This window comes from Cnephaeus nilssonii (assembly GCF_951640355.1).
Source record: "Cnephaeus nilssonii genome assembly, chromosome: 7".
NCBI classification, from domain to species: Eukaryota; Metazoa; Chordata; class Mammalia; order Chiroptera; family Vespertilionidae; genus Cnephaeus; species Cnephaeus nilssonii.
In genome coordinates this window covers 31,701,429-31,719,435 of record NC_137078.1, presented here as the reverse complement: position 1 = coordinate 31,719,435, position 18,007 = coordinate 31,701,429, and the positions used below count along the sequence as shown (strand labels likewise).

The 18,007-nt window shown below is 40.0% G+C and overlaps 1 protein-coding gene across 3 annotated transcripts in view; it reads left to right on the top strand.

Annotated features, from left to right (window-relative positions):
* DCDC2 (doublecortin domain containing 2) overlaps positions 1 to 18,007 on the top strand; it is a 172,602-nt gene that overhangs the window by 130,100 nt on the left and 24,495 nt on the right. For all 3 annotated transcript variants that reach the window (XM_079776599.1, XM_079776598.1, XM_079776600.1), the window contains one exon: positions 12,523 to 12,623. In XM_079776599.1, the coding sequence (XP_079632725.1) occupies positions 12,523 to 12,623 (101 nt within the window). The remainder of the gene's footprint in view (positions 1 to 12,522; positions 12,624 to 18,007) is intronic.

Genomic DNA, 18,007 nt, shown 5'->3' with positions numbered 1-18,007 from the left:
TGTCCCACCACCACAGAACTGTGTGCTTCAGAATCTCCTGGCTCATATTTCCATGCTTTCTTCCCCGTCCCATTGCTTTGAATTCTCCAGGCTACCAGCCTTTTTTGGCACTTCAGCCTGACCTATATTCCAAGCTTCAGCTAATCTTCTCACTCTGACCCCGTATCTTCACCTCAACTCCACACACACCCTGACATGAATCCTCACCCCTATTTCTAAGACACTCCCCCAATCCTGTGTGCCCTGCTTCCAACTTAAAGTCCTTCACTTGCTCATAATTATCTTCAGGATCAAGTTCAAATTCTTGGTCCTATCAGGCAGTGTGGTCCGAGCTATTCCCCTCCTCACCTGCCCGTCCCCAGCCCTGCAGCCTTGCGGCAGCCAAGCTTATCTGCCTGCAGTTCCTGAATCATACCATGCATTTTAGTGCCTCCAAGTCCTTGCATACACTGATCTTTCTGTCTAGAACAGCCTCCCTCTGCTCTTCAGTGACTAATTCTGTTTGCCTTCTAATTCCCAGCCTCTGTCTCTCAGAAGTCTTCTTTTCTGCCACTCCATTCCCCTTCAACACCCTTTCCTGTGCACTCTTGACAGCTGGTGTAGCACTTGTTACAATTACCATTCCGTGCTGTTTATTTTTCCATTTAAATTCCCCAGCAGACAATTAGCATCTTGAGGCCAGCCCTTGTTCATCTTTCTATAGCTGGTATCCACCGCATGTCTGACCTTGAGGAGGCTCAGTAAATATTTCCATATAACTGAATGAATGAACACAATTTTGAGGAATTTAAGAGTACTGTATTTTCTCTGTTCTACTCCATTTGTTGTCATGATACATTTGATAGAGTAGAGAAGTATTTGAAGTATGGCTAGCTCTTTTATTGACTTGAATATGCAACACAGGTCATTTGGCAGTAGTTGGATAATCCAGAATTAAGAACAGGAATCATGAATCTTAGGGCACTTATTAAATAACTCCAAGTCACTGGGGTACAAAGAACAATTCAATTATTCTGATGAACTGAAAATAACTTGCAGTATACTTTTTTTTATAAGATTATAAAATAAAAAAATAAAAAGTAAAGCTGTATATACTTGTTAGTTTAGCTAAACATAATCAGAGGTACTTTATTATTCTCAGTCCTACCTATCTAATATAAACTTTGGAAATTATACCAAAATGTATATAGGTTATAAACAAGTTTAAAGTCATGAGTTATATATATTACAAATAAATATGTGCTTTATTCTTGGTACTCTGAATATTTCTGATTTTGATGAAAATCAAAAACATCTGTGTCTAAAAAGATTAAAATAGAAATGTAGAGATAAGAGCAGAATTACCTGTGATCTGGGGAAATCAATGATAATAATCCTACTTATGCTTTCTGTATACACTTAGAAAACTCATTACACCCATTTAAAGTCAAGGTAAAATAACCATGGTGGTTAAGATAAACTCTATGCAAAGAGTTAATAGTCAAATTTAAACAGCAATTGCATAATAGGTGATATTTAATATCCTAGAGTGGGAGTCGGGGAATAGAAAGAAGCCAAGTATTTCAAACTGCAGTCAAGGAAACTCAGCTTTTGTAAGTATATAGATAAAGTTATTTTCATGTAATATTCTAAATTGCCAAAAAAATCACTTGTGATATTTTTGTTTCTGTAAAGTGTTCCCACTTGCATTTATGGGCCATAATGAGACATATGGAGAAAATTAGTGATTAAAAATCATTTGGGTTATATTGCTGTACTAAGTTAGATGCACTCAGAACATTAGCTGTTATTCGGTTAGTTTTCATTTTTGCTAATGATAATATACTTTAGTTCAGAGGAGGAGTGTGGGAGGATAATATACAAGTTGTGGTAAGGATTAAAGGAGGATTGGCTGATATCCTCCTGTCTACCTCACCCTTTGCTAAACTTCATAAAGACTGCTTCACATCGGCTCAGCTTTCAGGAGTGCTTCTGTACAATTTCAGTAAGATGTTCTGATGACAACAATCTGTATCTATGGAGAGTTATATATTAGAAATTCAATGCATTCCACATGTGAATGTAGTTTACATTACCATTAGCTAATGAAAATCATTTTTATGCCACATTCTTACCAATTTTAATTTTAATGCTACCTCTGATAACATGTGATAATTATAAAGAGGGCATGATTTTCCTTGTTAATAAGTCTAAATGTTTTTTTCTGCTTAGAGTATTATCTTATATACCAAAAGCCATAAACTCCTTGTTTCCCACATTTTTCTCAATCTATTGATGAGCTTAATGAGTTGCTTGTTAAAATTAAAATATTTTTTGTTTTGTTTTATTAATCTTCATTCAAGGATATTTTTTCTGTTGATTTTTAGAGAGAGTGGAAAGGAGGAGAGAGAGATAGAGAGAAACATCGATGTGAGAGAGACACATCAATTGGTTGCCTCCTGCAGGAGCCCTGAGCTCCGACTGGGCCTGGGATTAAACCTACAACCCAGGTATGTGCCCTTGACTGGGAATGGGACCCAGTTACCTTTTGGTGCACAGGCCAATGCTCTAACCTCTGAGCCACACAAACCAGGGTGACATTTTGTTTTTTAATTTAACATTTTTATGAGGCAATCTCAATTGTAAACCATAGTAAAATGTTTATAGTCACACTAAACTTTCTTGTTTACATATAGAGTTTTCACTTAATAGATATCTAGCATTTCCAAAAAGTAATCAGAACTGGGTATTGTTATTTTGTTATTTCTCATCATATTTATCCTGATGAATTTCAACCAGTTTAAAACACTGAACATATTAAAATATGGTTTATAATAATACTTAAAATAATTTTTAATAATTTTGGTAAGAAGGTATTCTTTAAGTAAGATTATTGGGCCTAAATAACTGATTATCATCAATTACATGAATATAATTCATTAATTATTTGGTACCTTTTCTTATCTGAGAACATTGAAGTATTGTAATATTAATAAGCTACAGTACCAATGCACTGCAACTAAGAAATGCTTTCATTTCAGTGGTTCTAGTTGCAGAAAAGCTGAAAAAGTGCAATCATCTGTTTCCCATTTCTGTAGGGAAAACAGATTCATATTTATTAGGAACTACACAGTAATGATATGACTGCCCTACCTCAGCAGCTCTGCTTTCCATTTTTAGGCAATAAAATTCATAAGGGATAAGTGAGAAATAATTGAGGAGCATTTTTATTTTCACTAGAGTGTTTGTTATTGCTTTACTGTGTAATATACACTAAAGTATCTACTCATGATTCAAAGAGAAAAGATTTGAGCTGAATTTGAGTGCAGTGTGCATTCAAGCATTGAATTTGATCCTCGGTGTAGTAATTGAATGAGAGCGTATTGTGTATCAAATTTATCCTTGCTCTTTAGTTTGTTAGCAAATAGCTTTTATTACAAAGGTTTTAGAGTAGGGGAAGACTTTTTAAAAGTCTAATCCCTTTTCTCCAGGAAGATGTGTGGGTGCCTGGGTGTGGGAATGGTTTTTGCCACTTGTAGGGGAGTGAGAATGAGACCTAACAACAGAGAAGGAGAACCAAAGGCAGCAGACTCCCAGGAGGAGGGAGCAGAGGGTGTCTAGCTATCTGCCCTTGCCCAGCAGGTATCTGCAGGAGTCAGAAAGAGGATTTGCAGTGGCTATTGCCCCCAATATTCTTTATAGATCATAATGTTTGGATACATGCTGTTTCTTATTGCAGATATAACAAATGACCACAATCATGGTGGCTTAAAACAACACACACATTTATTATCTTCAGTTCTGGAGATCAGAATTCCAATGTGGTCCTTGCTGAGCTATAATCAAGATGCTGGCCGGGCTGTGTTCCTTCCAGAATCTCTATGGGGAACATCTGTGTCCTTGACTTCTTCCAGTGTGTGGAAGTTGTCTACCATTCTCTGGTTTATGGCCTCCTCTTGTCTTCAAAGCCAGCAATGGCCAGTCAGGTGTTTCTCACAGTGCATCACTCAGACACGGATTCTCCTGCCTTCCCTTTAACTTCTAACGACCTTTGTGATTACTGGATCCCCACAAATAATCCCAGATAACCTCTCTATCTCAAGGTCAGTTAATTCACAACCTTAATTTCATCTGCAACCTGAATTCACCTCTTCCATGCATTGTAACATATTCACATTTTTGAGGATTAGGATGGAGACATCTTTGGGCAGGGGGTGCTACTACTTTACCCACCACCCAGTGTAATTTGTAGATACTGTGTAGGTTGTACTCCAGTCTTCTTTCTCGGCAACCCTCTCAATCCTCCCTACTCATCCAAATGTTATACTGCCAAGTGTGGCCAGATTGGGGCAAAACCACCATAACAACACAAATAATTAATGGACTGGTCTAGTGGTTTTCAAATTCTATGCTCCTTACACACTACCTCAATGCAGCAAATATTTTTGAGTTTCTGTTCTTCATTCTTTTAACAGGTAACTTTTGAACACCTATGTGTTGAGCTCTGTTGCACATGGGGGATAGGACATTGAGCTTACGCTTTGGTGGAGACTGACAAACACTAAAACACCAAATAAACAAGAAAAATATCAGCTACTAAGAAATGCTAGACAGAGAATTAAGACAGAGCAGTGGGAATGACTGGCTGGCTACTGGAATTGGACCCAGGTGGGATTTGAAAGACAAGGAGCAGCCAATTGTAATGGGGTGAGGAGGGTAGGGGGCGAAGGGGATGGAGAACATTCCAGGCAGAGGGTATGAGAAGTACAAGGCCATAAGATAGGAATGAATTTTCTGTTGGAGAAACAGAAGGTAGCTGGAGTTTAATGGATCAAGGAAAAGTGTAATGAAATGTGATCCAAGAGGGACTTACCTGCCAGATCACATGTCTATAAAACACGGGAAAGAACTTGGATTCTGTGTATGAGGAATGACAGTAGAGACTTTCTAAATAATTTTTAAAATCTGTAAGTTCACTTGGCTATTGTATAGCAGATGAATTACAGGATAGCAAGAGTAGAAGTGAGACAGTAATTTTAAGCAATTGCAATTGCCAATCCAAAAGATAATGGTGATTATACCACGCTGATAGAGGAGATGGAAATGATAGTTAAGGATTTGAGACATATTTAAAAAGAGGTTGACTTGATAAGACACCAATGAAATGTATATAGGAAGTGAGAGCAAAATGGAAATAAGGATAATTCCCAGATTTCAGGATTGAGTAGTGGTGCCATTTCTTGGGATGGGGAATACAGAGGATGAATGAGGCTTAGGGTGGAGAATCAAAGTTCTGTTTTGACCATGTTGAGGTTGAAATGCCCAAGGTAAGACATCAAATTAGGCAATTGGATATAAGTTTTTGAGTCTATGAAGAGTGTGATATAGATTGCAATATCATTGGCATTTTGATGGTGTTCAAATCAAGATCTTGATGAGATTATTTAAGACTAGAGGCCTGGTGCATGAAATTCATGCACTGGGGTGGAGGGTGGGTCCCTCAGCCTGGCCTGCGCCCTCTCACAGTCTGGGACCCCTCAGGGATATCTGACTGCCTAAACAAAGTGGTAGTCAGACATCCCCCAAGGGATGTGGCAGTGTGCCAAGCATTAGTTGGCCAGGGAGGAGCCCGAATTTGGGCCGGGTGCCACTTGTGCTCCTCCCGGCCTGCTGTGCCTGCTGCCGTGGCATCGGGAGGGGCTTCTGGCTGAGCAGCGATCCCAGTCCCCCTGTGGGAGCGCACTGACCATCAGGAGGCAGCTCCTGCATTGAGCGTCTGCCCACTGGTGGTCAGTGTGCATCATAACGACTGATTGTTCTGGTCATTCTGCTATAACAGTCGCTTAGGCTTTTATTGTATAGGCTAGAGGCCCAGTGCATGAATTCATGCACCAGTGAGGTCCCTCAGCCTGGCCTGAGGGATCGGGCCGATACTGACTCTCTGACATCTCCTGAGGGGTCCGGGATTGCGAGAGGGCATAGGCCAGGCCAAGGGACTCTACTGGTGCATGATTGGGGCCAGGGAGGGATGCGGGAGTTTGGCCAGCCAGGGAGGGACCAAGGGAGGGCTCCAGGGCATGTCCGGCTCGTCTAGCTCAGTTCCAATAAGCCGGACCCCAGCAGCAAACTAACCTAGTGGTCAGAACGTCTGTCCCCTGATGGTCAGTGCACATCATAGCGACTGGTCAACGAATCAACTCTCTGCCCCCTGGTGGTCAGTGCATGTCATAGCGATTGGTCGACAGGCAGACTGTCTGCCCCCTGATGGTCAGTGTACATCATAGCAAGCAGTTGAGCGGCCTTAGCATATCATTAGCATATTATGCTTTGATTGGTTGAATGGACGACCGGACGACTGGACACTGAGCATATTAGGCTTTTATTATATAGAAAGAGGATATAAATAGTGAAGTAGACTCACAATGCAGCTCTGGGGTGGTCCAACACTTAGAAGTTGAACAGAGAAGGATGGGTCAGCCAAGGAGACTGAGAAGAAGCACTGCTAAAACCAGGAGAATGAAATGGACACACACACACACACACACACACACACACACACACAGGGAGAGGGGGGGCGGGGGCCTGTATTAAAAGAGCAATTGAGAGATTGAGATGTGAACATAAAGATAACCATTGTGTCACTGATAATTTTGACTAAAGTCGTCCTTATGGTGTGCTGCTGCAGAAGTTGAATTAGAAAGTATGGGGGAAAGTGTGTGGGTGAGGGATGGAAACAGTGATGCTAAAACTAATTCTATGTCCCATTGGAGGTATCTCCCCTTAGTGAGTTGTTGTTGGGATGTCTGAGGTATCTATAGCAATAACCATACAACTATTGCTATAACAATTTCCATTATGATCTAAATTCACCAATTTAATGTGTAAGTTTATTAACAGTAATAATAAAGGGAAAGTGGTAAGGTTTTGAAGTGTTTGAATAATATTGCCCTTGATGAAAAACTTAATATTTTTGCAAATTTCTTGTGGAAACTATCCTGGCAACAGGGGTTTTACATTGGTAATGTTTTATCTTTGCCTTCTTCCTTGGAGTGTGTCTTTAATTGCTTTTTACTGTGGCACCGATAGAAGGGGAACATACTCTCATTGTATAATTCAAATTCTTTTCCATTGTAGTTTGACCTTTTTAACAATTCTTTGCTGTTAATAATTTTAATTTTGTGGTGTTAAGGCATGCCTTTGAACTTTCATATTGAATATTCACATAATTTTGAACATTTATGTTGGCTCACTGATCTTGGCCCTGGATGAAGTATATACACATACAAGTTCTATTACAAACAATACTTTTAGACAAAGCCAAAAATTTGGTGTTTACATAATGTTTTGTATATTATGTATTTTTTAACACATCTTTTCACAACCTGTTTTGTGGCTGACATTATGCCTCAAAGCACAGGACTTAAAAGACAAACGTTATGATCGGTGATTGAAGGAGCTTGTGGTAAAAGGGTCAGAACTGGTAAAAGACATAATTAAAAGTAAGCATGATTCATGAATAAAAGGAGTATGTATGCCCTGGCTGGTGTGGCTCAGTTGGTTCGAGCGTTTTCCCATGCACCAAAATGTTGTGGGTTCGATCCCTGGTCAGGGCAAATATCTAGGTTACAGGTTCAATCCAGGTTGGGCTGCATACAGGAGGCAACTAATCAGTTTCTCTCATATCAACCTTTCTTTTTCTCTCTCACATCAATGTTTCTCTCTCTCTCTCTCTCTCTCTCTCTCTCTCTCTCTCTCTCTCTCTCTCTCTCTCTCTCTCTAAAATCAAGAAGGATGTCCTCTGGTAAGGATTTAAAAAGAAAATTAGAAAGAAGAAGTATGCATGGGGAAGTCATGCATGGGGAAAGCTAATGATTCTTTTTGCTTGTGCAGTGAGGGGATATCTGAGGCGATTTTGTGGAGCTGAATAGGATTTGAACCATGAGTAACTCCCAACAGTCAGCCACGCAGGGACAAAGGTGAAAGCAGTAAACTGGATGTTGAGGGCAGAGGCGTGGGACACAAAACTAGCACAGCAGTACTGTGACCTCTGGGTTCTTTGCTCACGATTGCACATGACTGAAGTCTCCCCACATGCTGGGAAGGATACATGGTGAGGTAGAGGTGACGGGGTTGTCAGTGCAGTAGAATAGCTCATCGTGTGGGCATTGAAATTACTGAGATGGTAGGATACAGGATGGGGAGAAACCCGGGCTAGTGAGGCTTCGTGTAAGGAGAGGTAGAAGGGGCATTCAGTGAAAAGGCTAAGGATTTAGAAGAGCTAATTGTCAGAATGCTCGAGGGAAGGCTATGGAAGGAAGAGTTAAATCCTGGCAGAGTGTGTGAGGTGGAGGGTTGTAGAGAGCATCGAGCAGGAAGGGAGTCAATCAGTATGTGAGGAAGGGATTAAACCAGGAACTTGTCTCTTGTCTCATTTCAATAAATATTTATTGAGGTCTCTATGTGTTCCATGGACCATGCTTTCTCTTGGGAAACAGGACTCAGCAGGCAGGGAAAAGCCATAGGGTATGTTCATGGAAAGATAAATAATGCATGTCTCTCTGATCTTAACTCAAGATGCTAAGCCTGTAAAGATCAGCCCTCTCAGGTTTCCCAGAGTGACTTTTGTACAGTAGATTGTGATATATATACAGTAAGTCCTCACTTAACATCATCCATAGGGTCTTGGAACCTGCAACTTTAAGCAAAACGACATATAACGAAATCAATTGTATCATAGTTTTAATTGATAAAAACAAGAGTTAGGTTCCTATGGCATATTTCTGGTCACAAAAACATCACAAAACTCCTAAATAAAGACTCAAAATACTTCTAATATTAAACACTGAAATACATGTGAGCACTACATACTTTTAAGAAAAGTGAATGAAAACAAATCAGATAATGATTTTCCACCCCTCTGATTCCAGTTCAGGGTTGAGGGTGGCCAGAGCCTCTCCCAGCAGGTCAGGATGCAAGGCAGGATCCACATTGGACAGACCCCCTTCCATCACAGGGCCACTCACACCCACTCTCACTCAGACTGGGATCATTTAGACAGGCCACTTCAGCTCACATGCACAGCTCTGGGATGTGGGAGGAAACCAGAGTCCATAGGGAAAACCTACACAGACCTGGAGGAAATGTGCACACGCCACACAGACAGTAGCCCTGGCCTGGAATCTGTATTTTCTCTCATCAACGTTATAATAAAATGATATTGAATGAAGCTATGTTATTTAAGGACCCACTGTATTTACCAGTCAGTTGAATGAATGAAATCTACCCTATTAATTTTAAAACTTAGGTTTTTTATTATTCAGTACCATTCATTAATTACCACCACATGTGGCAATTTATTATGTGTTAAAAGAATATTAACATGGGAAATGTTCACAATATGATTTTTAAGTAAAAATACTTTTAAAAAATATATAATATGGTCCCAGTTTTATGAATGTGTGTGTGTGTGTGTGTGTGTGTGTGAGAGAGAGAGAGAGAGAGAGAGAGAGAGAGAGAGAGAGAGAGAGAGGATGCCTGTTGTTAAAATATTAGTGGTTATCTCTGGGTCAAGAGATTAGAAGGATGTTTTATCTTCTTCATCTTCCAAGTTTTCTAAAATGCATATGTATTATATAAACATATTTATAGTCATAAAATGCTATTTAAAATACCTAACTATATATAGCATTTATAGTTAAATATTAAATCCTAATAGGCTTTCTTCTAGCACAGTAACTTTCTAGCTGTTGTTCCTTTTTTCTCACCATTTATTATTACGAATTTCTTTCTGACTCATTTCTGTGTCTGTGCTCACACCTCTCAGTCCCCTCCCCCACACCCTCAGCCAGACTCTTTTACCTCTGTATTCTCTCTGTGCTCCTGTACACAGGGTGAGCGTTGCTCTCTGCTCTTTATTTTCTTATAGTTGCCATTTTCCATTCCAGTGCACTTTCAATTCTATTTTATTTGTGATTATTGATCTTGTTCTTCTTTTCTGGTGAAATTTTTATTCTAAAACACATCTGCAAGCCATTCATAGCACTGCTTGGATACAGTTAAACATTTCATCGAATGTGAGTATTTAAGAATATATTTCTGTTGTATCTGTAGCTTCTCTTTGTGGTCTCTTTGAAAGCAAGTGCAACACTTGGATACAAAAATATGATCCAAAAAAGTCATGCACAGAGGTCATAGCTATAGTCTAATGAATCCCATATCTGCCTCTGAAGGTTAACTCAAGGCACATTTTGTGGGTGAGCGTGATTGTTATCTTCTAAGGTAATTTAGAAGGTAGAAAGTCAAACATACCTCATTTTCCTTCTTAAACCCTTTTGAAGGTAACAGTTAACAAATTGTATAACCCTTTTCTGAAATTGGTTTCTTCTGCCTCTGCGCATCTCTGAGTTATGAACTCCACATGTGAATAGAGCAGATTTTTTATTTTATTGTTTCTATTATTATTTCCTTGAGTTCCAAGTTCCAGAATTTGATGGAGAGACATGTATCGCCTTACCCTGTCCATTTGATTTCAATTTTATGGGCTTGGATTCCTCCCTTTCCCTTTCCTCCTTTAGGACACAGTGATTGAAAGTTGTTTTGCTAGCCCCTCGGAGTGTCCCACCCTGTGCTTTGTTGAGTGCATGGCAAGCTCAGCATTTACTCCAGGCCTGCATGTGTGAGGACACCACCACATTCTCTGTTTTATTTTCTACTTTCTTTCTTCTGGTATCACTGAACTTTTGGCTGCAGCTTCATTTTGGATCCATGTCCTCAGTTGTGAGAAACATCAGAGTCAGGACGTAATCCTTGGACATGCTGTGCGGGCCTTGTCCTAGGGGGGCAGGGGGCGTTAGTTGTAGAGATAATCCAAAATAGCTGCCAATGCTGAAGTCATCATTGGGTAATGATTCTGTAGTGTATCCTGTTATGTATGTCTATGCGCAGTTTACATATACATGCAGGGTGATTTAACGGAGACCATTCTAGTGAATGAAACATTGCTCTGCTTTGCTAAAGCATACAAGACCTGATGGAAGGAGAGTGAAACTATTTTGTTGGGGGGTAGGAAAATCCAGCCTGGGATTAAATGATTGTTGTAGGTAATCTTCTAAATGAATTAATCCATGTGAATTAATTTAACATGGAGAATCAGCTGTGAGTGGAGCTCTGCTATTCCCAGTTTTTAAAAGGGGAGTAGAGAAGCCATCATCCAGTCAAGTTACAAAAGAAGTAATTAAAAAGGAACATGGTTTCTTTAGGAGAAACGAAAAGGAGTTGAGTTGGGTTTTGTCTTCCTCCCTCCTTATCTCCCTCTCTCCTTTCCCTCCCTCCCTTCCTGCTTTCCTCACCTGGCTGTATCTTCTAAGCTCCATAGGGCTCTGCTATAGCCCTGATCTATTACAGCACTCTGTTGTTTATATCTCTGTTTACGCATTGGTCTGTAGTCGACTTGAGGGAACACTCTACATCCCACTCATATCTTAGAGTGTCACATTGTGCCTTACATATAATTAGTCCCCAGCATATATGAAAACATATTTTACATTTAATTAAGAATGATTTCATTCTTTAACAACATGAAATATTATGGGAAGATGTTAAATAATTGTGCTCTAGGAAATAAGCATTCTTTGGAGAAATAGAGGTGGTTTTAATAAAAAAGATTAAAAAAAACATTTTCTAGACCTTATGGGTTGCACATGGTGAAATAGATTACCAACAAAAAAGGGAACTCTCCATCTCTGGAGATCCTTAAAAATTGGACAGAGAGACATCTGTGAATGAGGAAAGTAGGCAGACATAATGACCCATGGTTCTGTGATTTTTTTGATTCCTTGGCCTGGAGAAGAGAAGACTGAGGGGTAAGACATTAAAACTCTTTCAAATACGGAAAATAGCTCCTTTTGCTTCCATAGGAAAACAAGTCAAAGATGCTTAACCTAAAGTCTTAGAGATTTAGGTTACATTTATAGTTAGGGATTTTAAAAATAGATTGGAAAAATCCTGTGGAAATCTTCAAAATAAAAGATTGATTTGTGTGTGATGCAGAGTCAGCTTTATGATTCTATTACAGTAAAAATACTTTTTAAATATTATTCTGAACAGAGAGAATTATTCCAGTATGTTATATTCAGTGTATAACATTCTCTTGGGAAAGAAAAACATATAAAAACAGTATTTTAAAGCATTAAGCATCATCACTGTTTTGTGGATAAGAGGGGAGAACAGAGATAGTTAAGTGTGAAGTTCTCCCATCTAAATACCTTTACAGTGTTGTGTTATTAAATCCAAGCCAACATATGAGGGGGAGTCTGGGACAGATCTCTATTCTGCTGGGTGAGCCTTGTTTAGGCTATTAAAGCTTTTCCCAGTGAAAATGAAGAGGAACTGCAGGGAGGGGAGCTACAAAAATCCTGTCCAGACAAAGGGAACCAAAATACCTATTTCAAAACTGTCTTCGTCAGGTATTTGATTGTAATTTCTACATGCAGCCACACGATGTCACAATTGGATTTTGATTTCACTGTGTATTTGTCTCAACAGATGAAGGCATTTTCAAAGCTGGAGAAGAAAGATCTGAAACGCGGGGGGCAGCCGAAGTCCAAGAAGATGAAGACACTCAGGTTGAGATTCCAGTTGATCAGGTAATCGCCATGCCTGTAAAAATATGTATAAGCAATTGCTAGTATTTTTATTTCAAGTTTTTCATATGTTAGTTAAACCCTCTCAGGTGCAGTGTGGCTTAAAAACAAAACAAAACACCTTTACTTCTTTTTAGTTTTCCCACAAAGAATAGCCATTTGGATGGAGTCTTTGATGATGATGATGAAGGAAAAATGGCATATCTTTTAAAAACAACATTGAAGAATTTGGTGGATTGGAGTTAAGAATGAGATATAAAGAGGGAGAAACTTGACACGGGGGAAAAAAAGAGTATCGGCTTTGGGTTTTATCTACAAAAATAGTCCTCCTTTTAGAAAAGCATGGTATTGTTGTTTGGGTTTTTTTGTTTTTTAAAAAAATATATTTTATTGATTTTTTAGAGAGGAAGGGAGAGGGATAGAGAGTTAGAAACATCGATGAGAGAGAAACATCGATCAGCTGCCTCCTGCACACCCCCTACTGGGGATGTGCCCGCAACCAAGGTACATGCCCTTGACCGGAATCGAACCTGGGACCCTTGAGTCCGCAGGCCGACGCTCTATCCACTGAGCCAAACCGGTTTCGGCAAGTTGTTTGGTTTTGTTTTTTTTTTAAAAAAATTGTTTTCTCCTTTAGGGTCCTTAAAGTTGTGATTGGAATTTTTGTCATAAATTAAGTACTTGTATAAATGCAACTCAAATATTTGCTATGTGTGTATTGATTTTATTTCTTAGGCCAGTGGAACACAGTAGTGTGTGTGTGTGTGTGTGTGTGTGTGTGTGTGGTGTGTTTACACACATGTGTGCTTACAGAAGGAATTAAGCAATGTTAATTCTAGCTAAATGATGCCAGAAATAAAACAGACTTTTTAAGACAATTCAACCAGGTTTCTTACAATTCTGTGTGGAGGTGGGGAATATAGGTGAGGAGGGGAAATCATAATCCCAGGCTCAAAGGAATGAGAAGTCACTAGGTATTGCCACTTGTCCTCTGACTAACCTATATAATAAAAGGGTAATATGCAAATAGACCAAACGACAGAACAACCGAACAACCAATCAAAGTGTAATATGCTAATGATATGCGAAGGCTGCTCAACTGCTCGCTATGACATGCACTGACCACCAGGAGGCAGACAGTCAACTGGTCAACCAGTTGCTGTGATGTACACTGACCACCAGAGGGCAGATGCTCTGATTGGTAGGTTAGCTTGCTGCTGAGGTCCAGCCGATCTGGACTGAGTGAGATGGGCTGGACACACCCTGGAGCCCTCCCACAGTCCCTCCCTGACCCCATCGTGCACCGGTGGGGTCCCTCAGCCTGTCCTGCACCCTCTTGCAATCCAGGGCCCCTTGGGGGATGTTGGAGAGCTGGTTTCAGCCAAATCCTGCAGGCCACTCCCCTTGGGAGGGTGCCAGACGCAGGGCTCATGGCTGGCAAATGCTGCTGCTGTGGCAGCGTGAGCCTCTCCCGATTGGGACTGATTGGGCGTGAGCTCACAACAGGCACATTGAGGCCAGGATGAGTGGGAGTAGCAGGTAGGAGCTGCAGGCAGCATTGGACTGCGGATTTTGGCCTGATCCCTGCAGGCTACCCAGAGGGACCCCACCCATGCACGAATTCATGCACCAGGCCTCTAGTTATGTGATATTTCCCTTTCAAAAAGCAAATTTCACAATCCAGCAAATTCCATAGTTGATCTTCTCAATGGTGTTTGCCTTCACAGTGAGGCAGTGCAGTCGCTGCTTGGTTATTGCACAGGCATTTTCTGTAAGTATCACCTTCCCAATGAAAAGCCCAATGTGTTAAAAACCACAGATTTCAAAAATCCAATTTATTATCCAGGCTTAGCTACAATTAATAATTTTTCATAAACTCCAGTGATAGGTATTTTTTCTGAGGTTAAATGGAATTTTAAGTCTTCTGTGAAGCTGTAATTAAATATTATAAGACAAAGAAGAGTAATCATCATGAATATACAACACCTATTAGCTGCCGAAACCAAGACTAATTTATATTCCAAAGTCAGAATGCCAGATATCAAGAAAAGAATCGTAGCATTATTTCCAGAAGAGAAATCTCTTTGTTAAACACTTAATGAGTTATGAAATCTGTGATAGGTATTTTTTTACACGTAAGTTTAATGATCACAAGGAAGGGTGACTAGCAGGGGGTGTAGATTAGTGCTGGAACCTGAGCAGCCTTGGGTAGTCGGTGGAGCTTGATTTCTTATTTGACTGGAGAGTGCTAACTTATTAAAATACAAGTATGCAAAAGAGACTGACTAAACAGCTTGGTAAAAGCTGAGCAATTTCAACTAATTGATGTCAGTTTGAAGGAAATAAAACCAGGTAAGAAAAGGCCAGAATTATTTTCTTCTTTGACCCTATGATTTAATAGAGTTTGAATTGTCCAGCTCATGTGGTTGGCATGAGCTGCTATTCCGGTCAGGGTGTAGAGTCATTCTCTCTATGATCTGATGACCTTTAGCTCTATATCCTAAGCAGCTCTGTTATAAATATTGTCAAAAACAAAGTGAGAGTGTGGAGAAATTAGCGTAAAGATTCATTATAGTGATATTCATTACAGTCAGAACAGCTCTGAGGATGTGCCCTAATGGTGGTCCTCATGGAACAATAGGTACTGTTCATTAAGTATCTATGAGTGCCAGGCACTGTAGTAGGCACTTTTATCTCATATAATTGTGATAACCACCTTGTGAGATAGGTCTTATTATTCTCACTTTATATAGAGGAAGAAAGGGAGCTTGCATAGGTGGAATTACTTGTCCAAGACGGTATTGTCAAAGGAGTTGGGATTTGAATGCAGGTCTATCAAACTTCAAAGCACAGGAGTGATCTAGAGGAAGAGTAGTAAATGCAAACAAACAAACAAATAAAAAAACAATGATTAACCCAGGGATTGAAAAATTCTTGCATCAGAAAGGAAATGTAGTCATCCTATACGTCTTGGCTCAGCTATAAATGATACTTACACACACTACCTTTCAGGCCAATCCTAGTTAACTACTTTGAGTTGGTTTCTTGTCATCTAAATGGTTCATGTTATAACTTTAGTCAAAGGTCCATGAAGAAGGGTGTGTGTGTGTGTGTGTGTGTGGGTGGGTGGGTGTGTGTATAAATATCATGTGCTAAGTAATTTATCTATGCCTGAAAAGCAAATCAAATTTTAGAAGTAAATATTAAGACCCCCTGCCGAAACCGGTTTGGCTCAGTGGATAGAGCGTTGGCCTGCGGACTCAAGGGTCCTGGGTTCGATTCTGGTCAAGGGCATGTGCCTTGGTTGCGGGCACATCCCCAGTGGGGGGTGTGCAAGAGGCGGCTGATGGATGTTTCTCTCTCATCGATGTTTCTAACTCTCTGTCTCTCTCTCTGTAAAATATCAATAAAATATATTTAAAAAAAAATATTAAGACCCCTGTTGGTAGCCAATGCTCTGTAGAGCTCTTCCGTTTCTCCACATCTTGTGAGCAGAGGCACTGATTGCCTTAGTTCTGGACTATCTTTTTAAGGATGTTTGTATAGTGAACAGGCCTGAAAAACAGGGATAGTGACTTTCTTGGGAGCAGTCACTCTCAACTGGAGGTGATTTTGGCAATTTATGAGGACATTTTTTGATTGTTATACTAGTAGCTGAGAGAATCTATGGTTAGGAGCCAGGGATGCTGCTAAAATATCTTGGTACATAACAGCCCGCGCGCGCGCGCGCGCGCGCGCGCGCGCGCGCACACACACACACAATTATTCAGTTCCAAGTGTCAGTAGGGCTGAGATTGAGAAACCCTGCTGTAGAACAAAGGCGAGGTTTGTTTATTGTATAGTACCGTGGTCGGCAAACTGCGGCTCGTGAGCCACATGAGGCTCTTTGGCCCCTTGAGTGTGGCTCTTCCACAAAATACCACGGCCTGGGCGAGTCTATTTTGAAGAAGTGGCGTTAGAAGAAGTTTAAGTTTAAAAAATTTGGCTCTCAAAAGAAATTTCAATCGTTGCACTGTTGATATTTGGCTCTGTTGACTAATGAGTTTGCCGACCACTGATCTAGTATAATAAAGATAATGTCTCCATGTGATGTAAAAGTCTGGCAGGTTTACTATCCAACATAGAAGATTTGGTGCCATTGAATTGTATACTCAAAACTAGTTAAAATGGCAAATTTTATATTATGTGTATTTTAACACAATAAAAATATTTTAAAATAAGAGATTTGGGTTCTTTAAGTTTTGGGTTCTGCCCTTGAAAAGCAGACTACTATATATATCACCTAGCCCTCTTCACATTGCCCTGGGGAGTGGGGCTTTGGGGAGTGAGTACAAGTGGTGATCTTCTAGCTACTGGCATTGCTGTGAGCCATCGAGTCAGCTATCTCTGACCCAAGAGTCTCATGTCTTCTGCCAGCATCCATGAAACTGGCAGCCTGATTTGTTAGCTGGCAAGTGGGGTCATTTCAGACCTTGATAGCCTGGCATCAACTAGCGTGTGTGTGTGTGTGTGTGTGTGTGTGTGTGTGCGCGCGCGCGCGCACGTGTGCATGCTCATACTGGGGCATCATGAATAAATTCTAGCCAAGAAAGAATCTGAACTCTGTCCCAAGATCCAGACTCTTCATTTTTTAGAGACAAGTTAATGATACTTCTGAACTCATGGAAAAGTGAAGAATGTCACATTACTTTACATATTTAGGAAGGCCAGGACAAATATATAATCCTAGGGGAGAGTTTAGGTCTAATAAGAATTTGGTACCCTTATTAGAGTACCGTGCACATTCCAAATCAATCTGGTTTTCCACAAGCAGTGGGACAGGTGCCTGGTTAGCTAATACCTATGGTTGTATCCTGGCACTGATGACTCATGCGACAATATGCTCTATTTATAAAATGATGCTTTTCCAGGCTAAGGAGTCAAGAAATGAGCTTGTTTCGTTATATTTAAGTAAACTGCACTTAATAAGTGAGGATTAGGAAGGAGAATTCACCAATCAGAAACACAGGCAAATAAGTGCCTATAAAACAGGAAAATAAGCAATTATGTTTCAGATTTTGTTCCATTTGACAGAAGAGAGCACAAGATGGGGACAGTAACTTAGAGTGATTTTGGGTTGTTTTATAGCATTCTCCCATCAGTTTGTAGTTGATTCTGAGTAATAAAATAATGAGAATTTCAAAATGTTTTTATGGTAAATAGTTTCATTAAATAGCATTTAAGCCAGCATCATGAGCACTGGAGCAATGACAGCTTTTTGCTTTTTTTAATTGTAGGTTGTGATTGGATTTATTTGTTCACTTGTGTGTTTGTTTAAAACTTCTTAATTAAAGTTACACTTATGATATTTTTAAAAGATGTAACAAAAATGGCGACCTCTTGTTCCA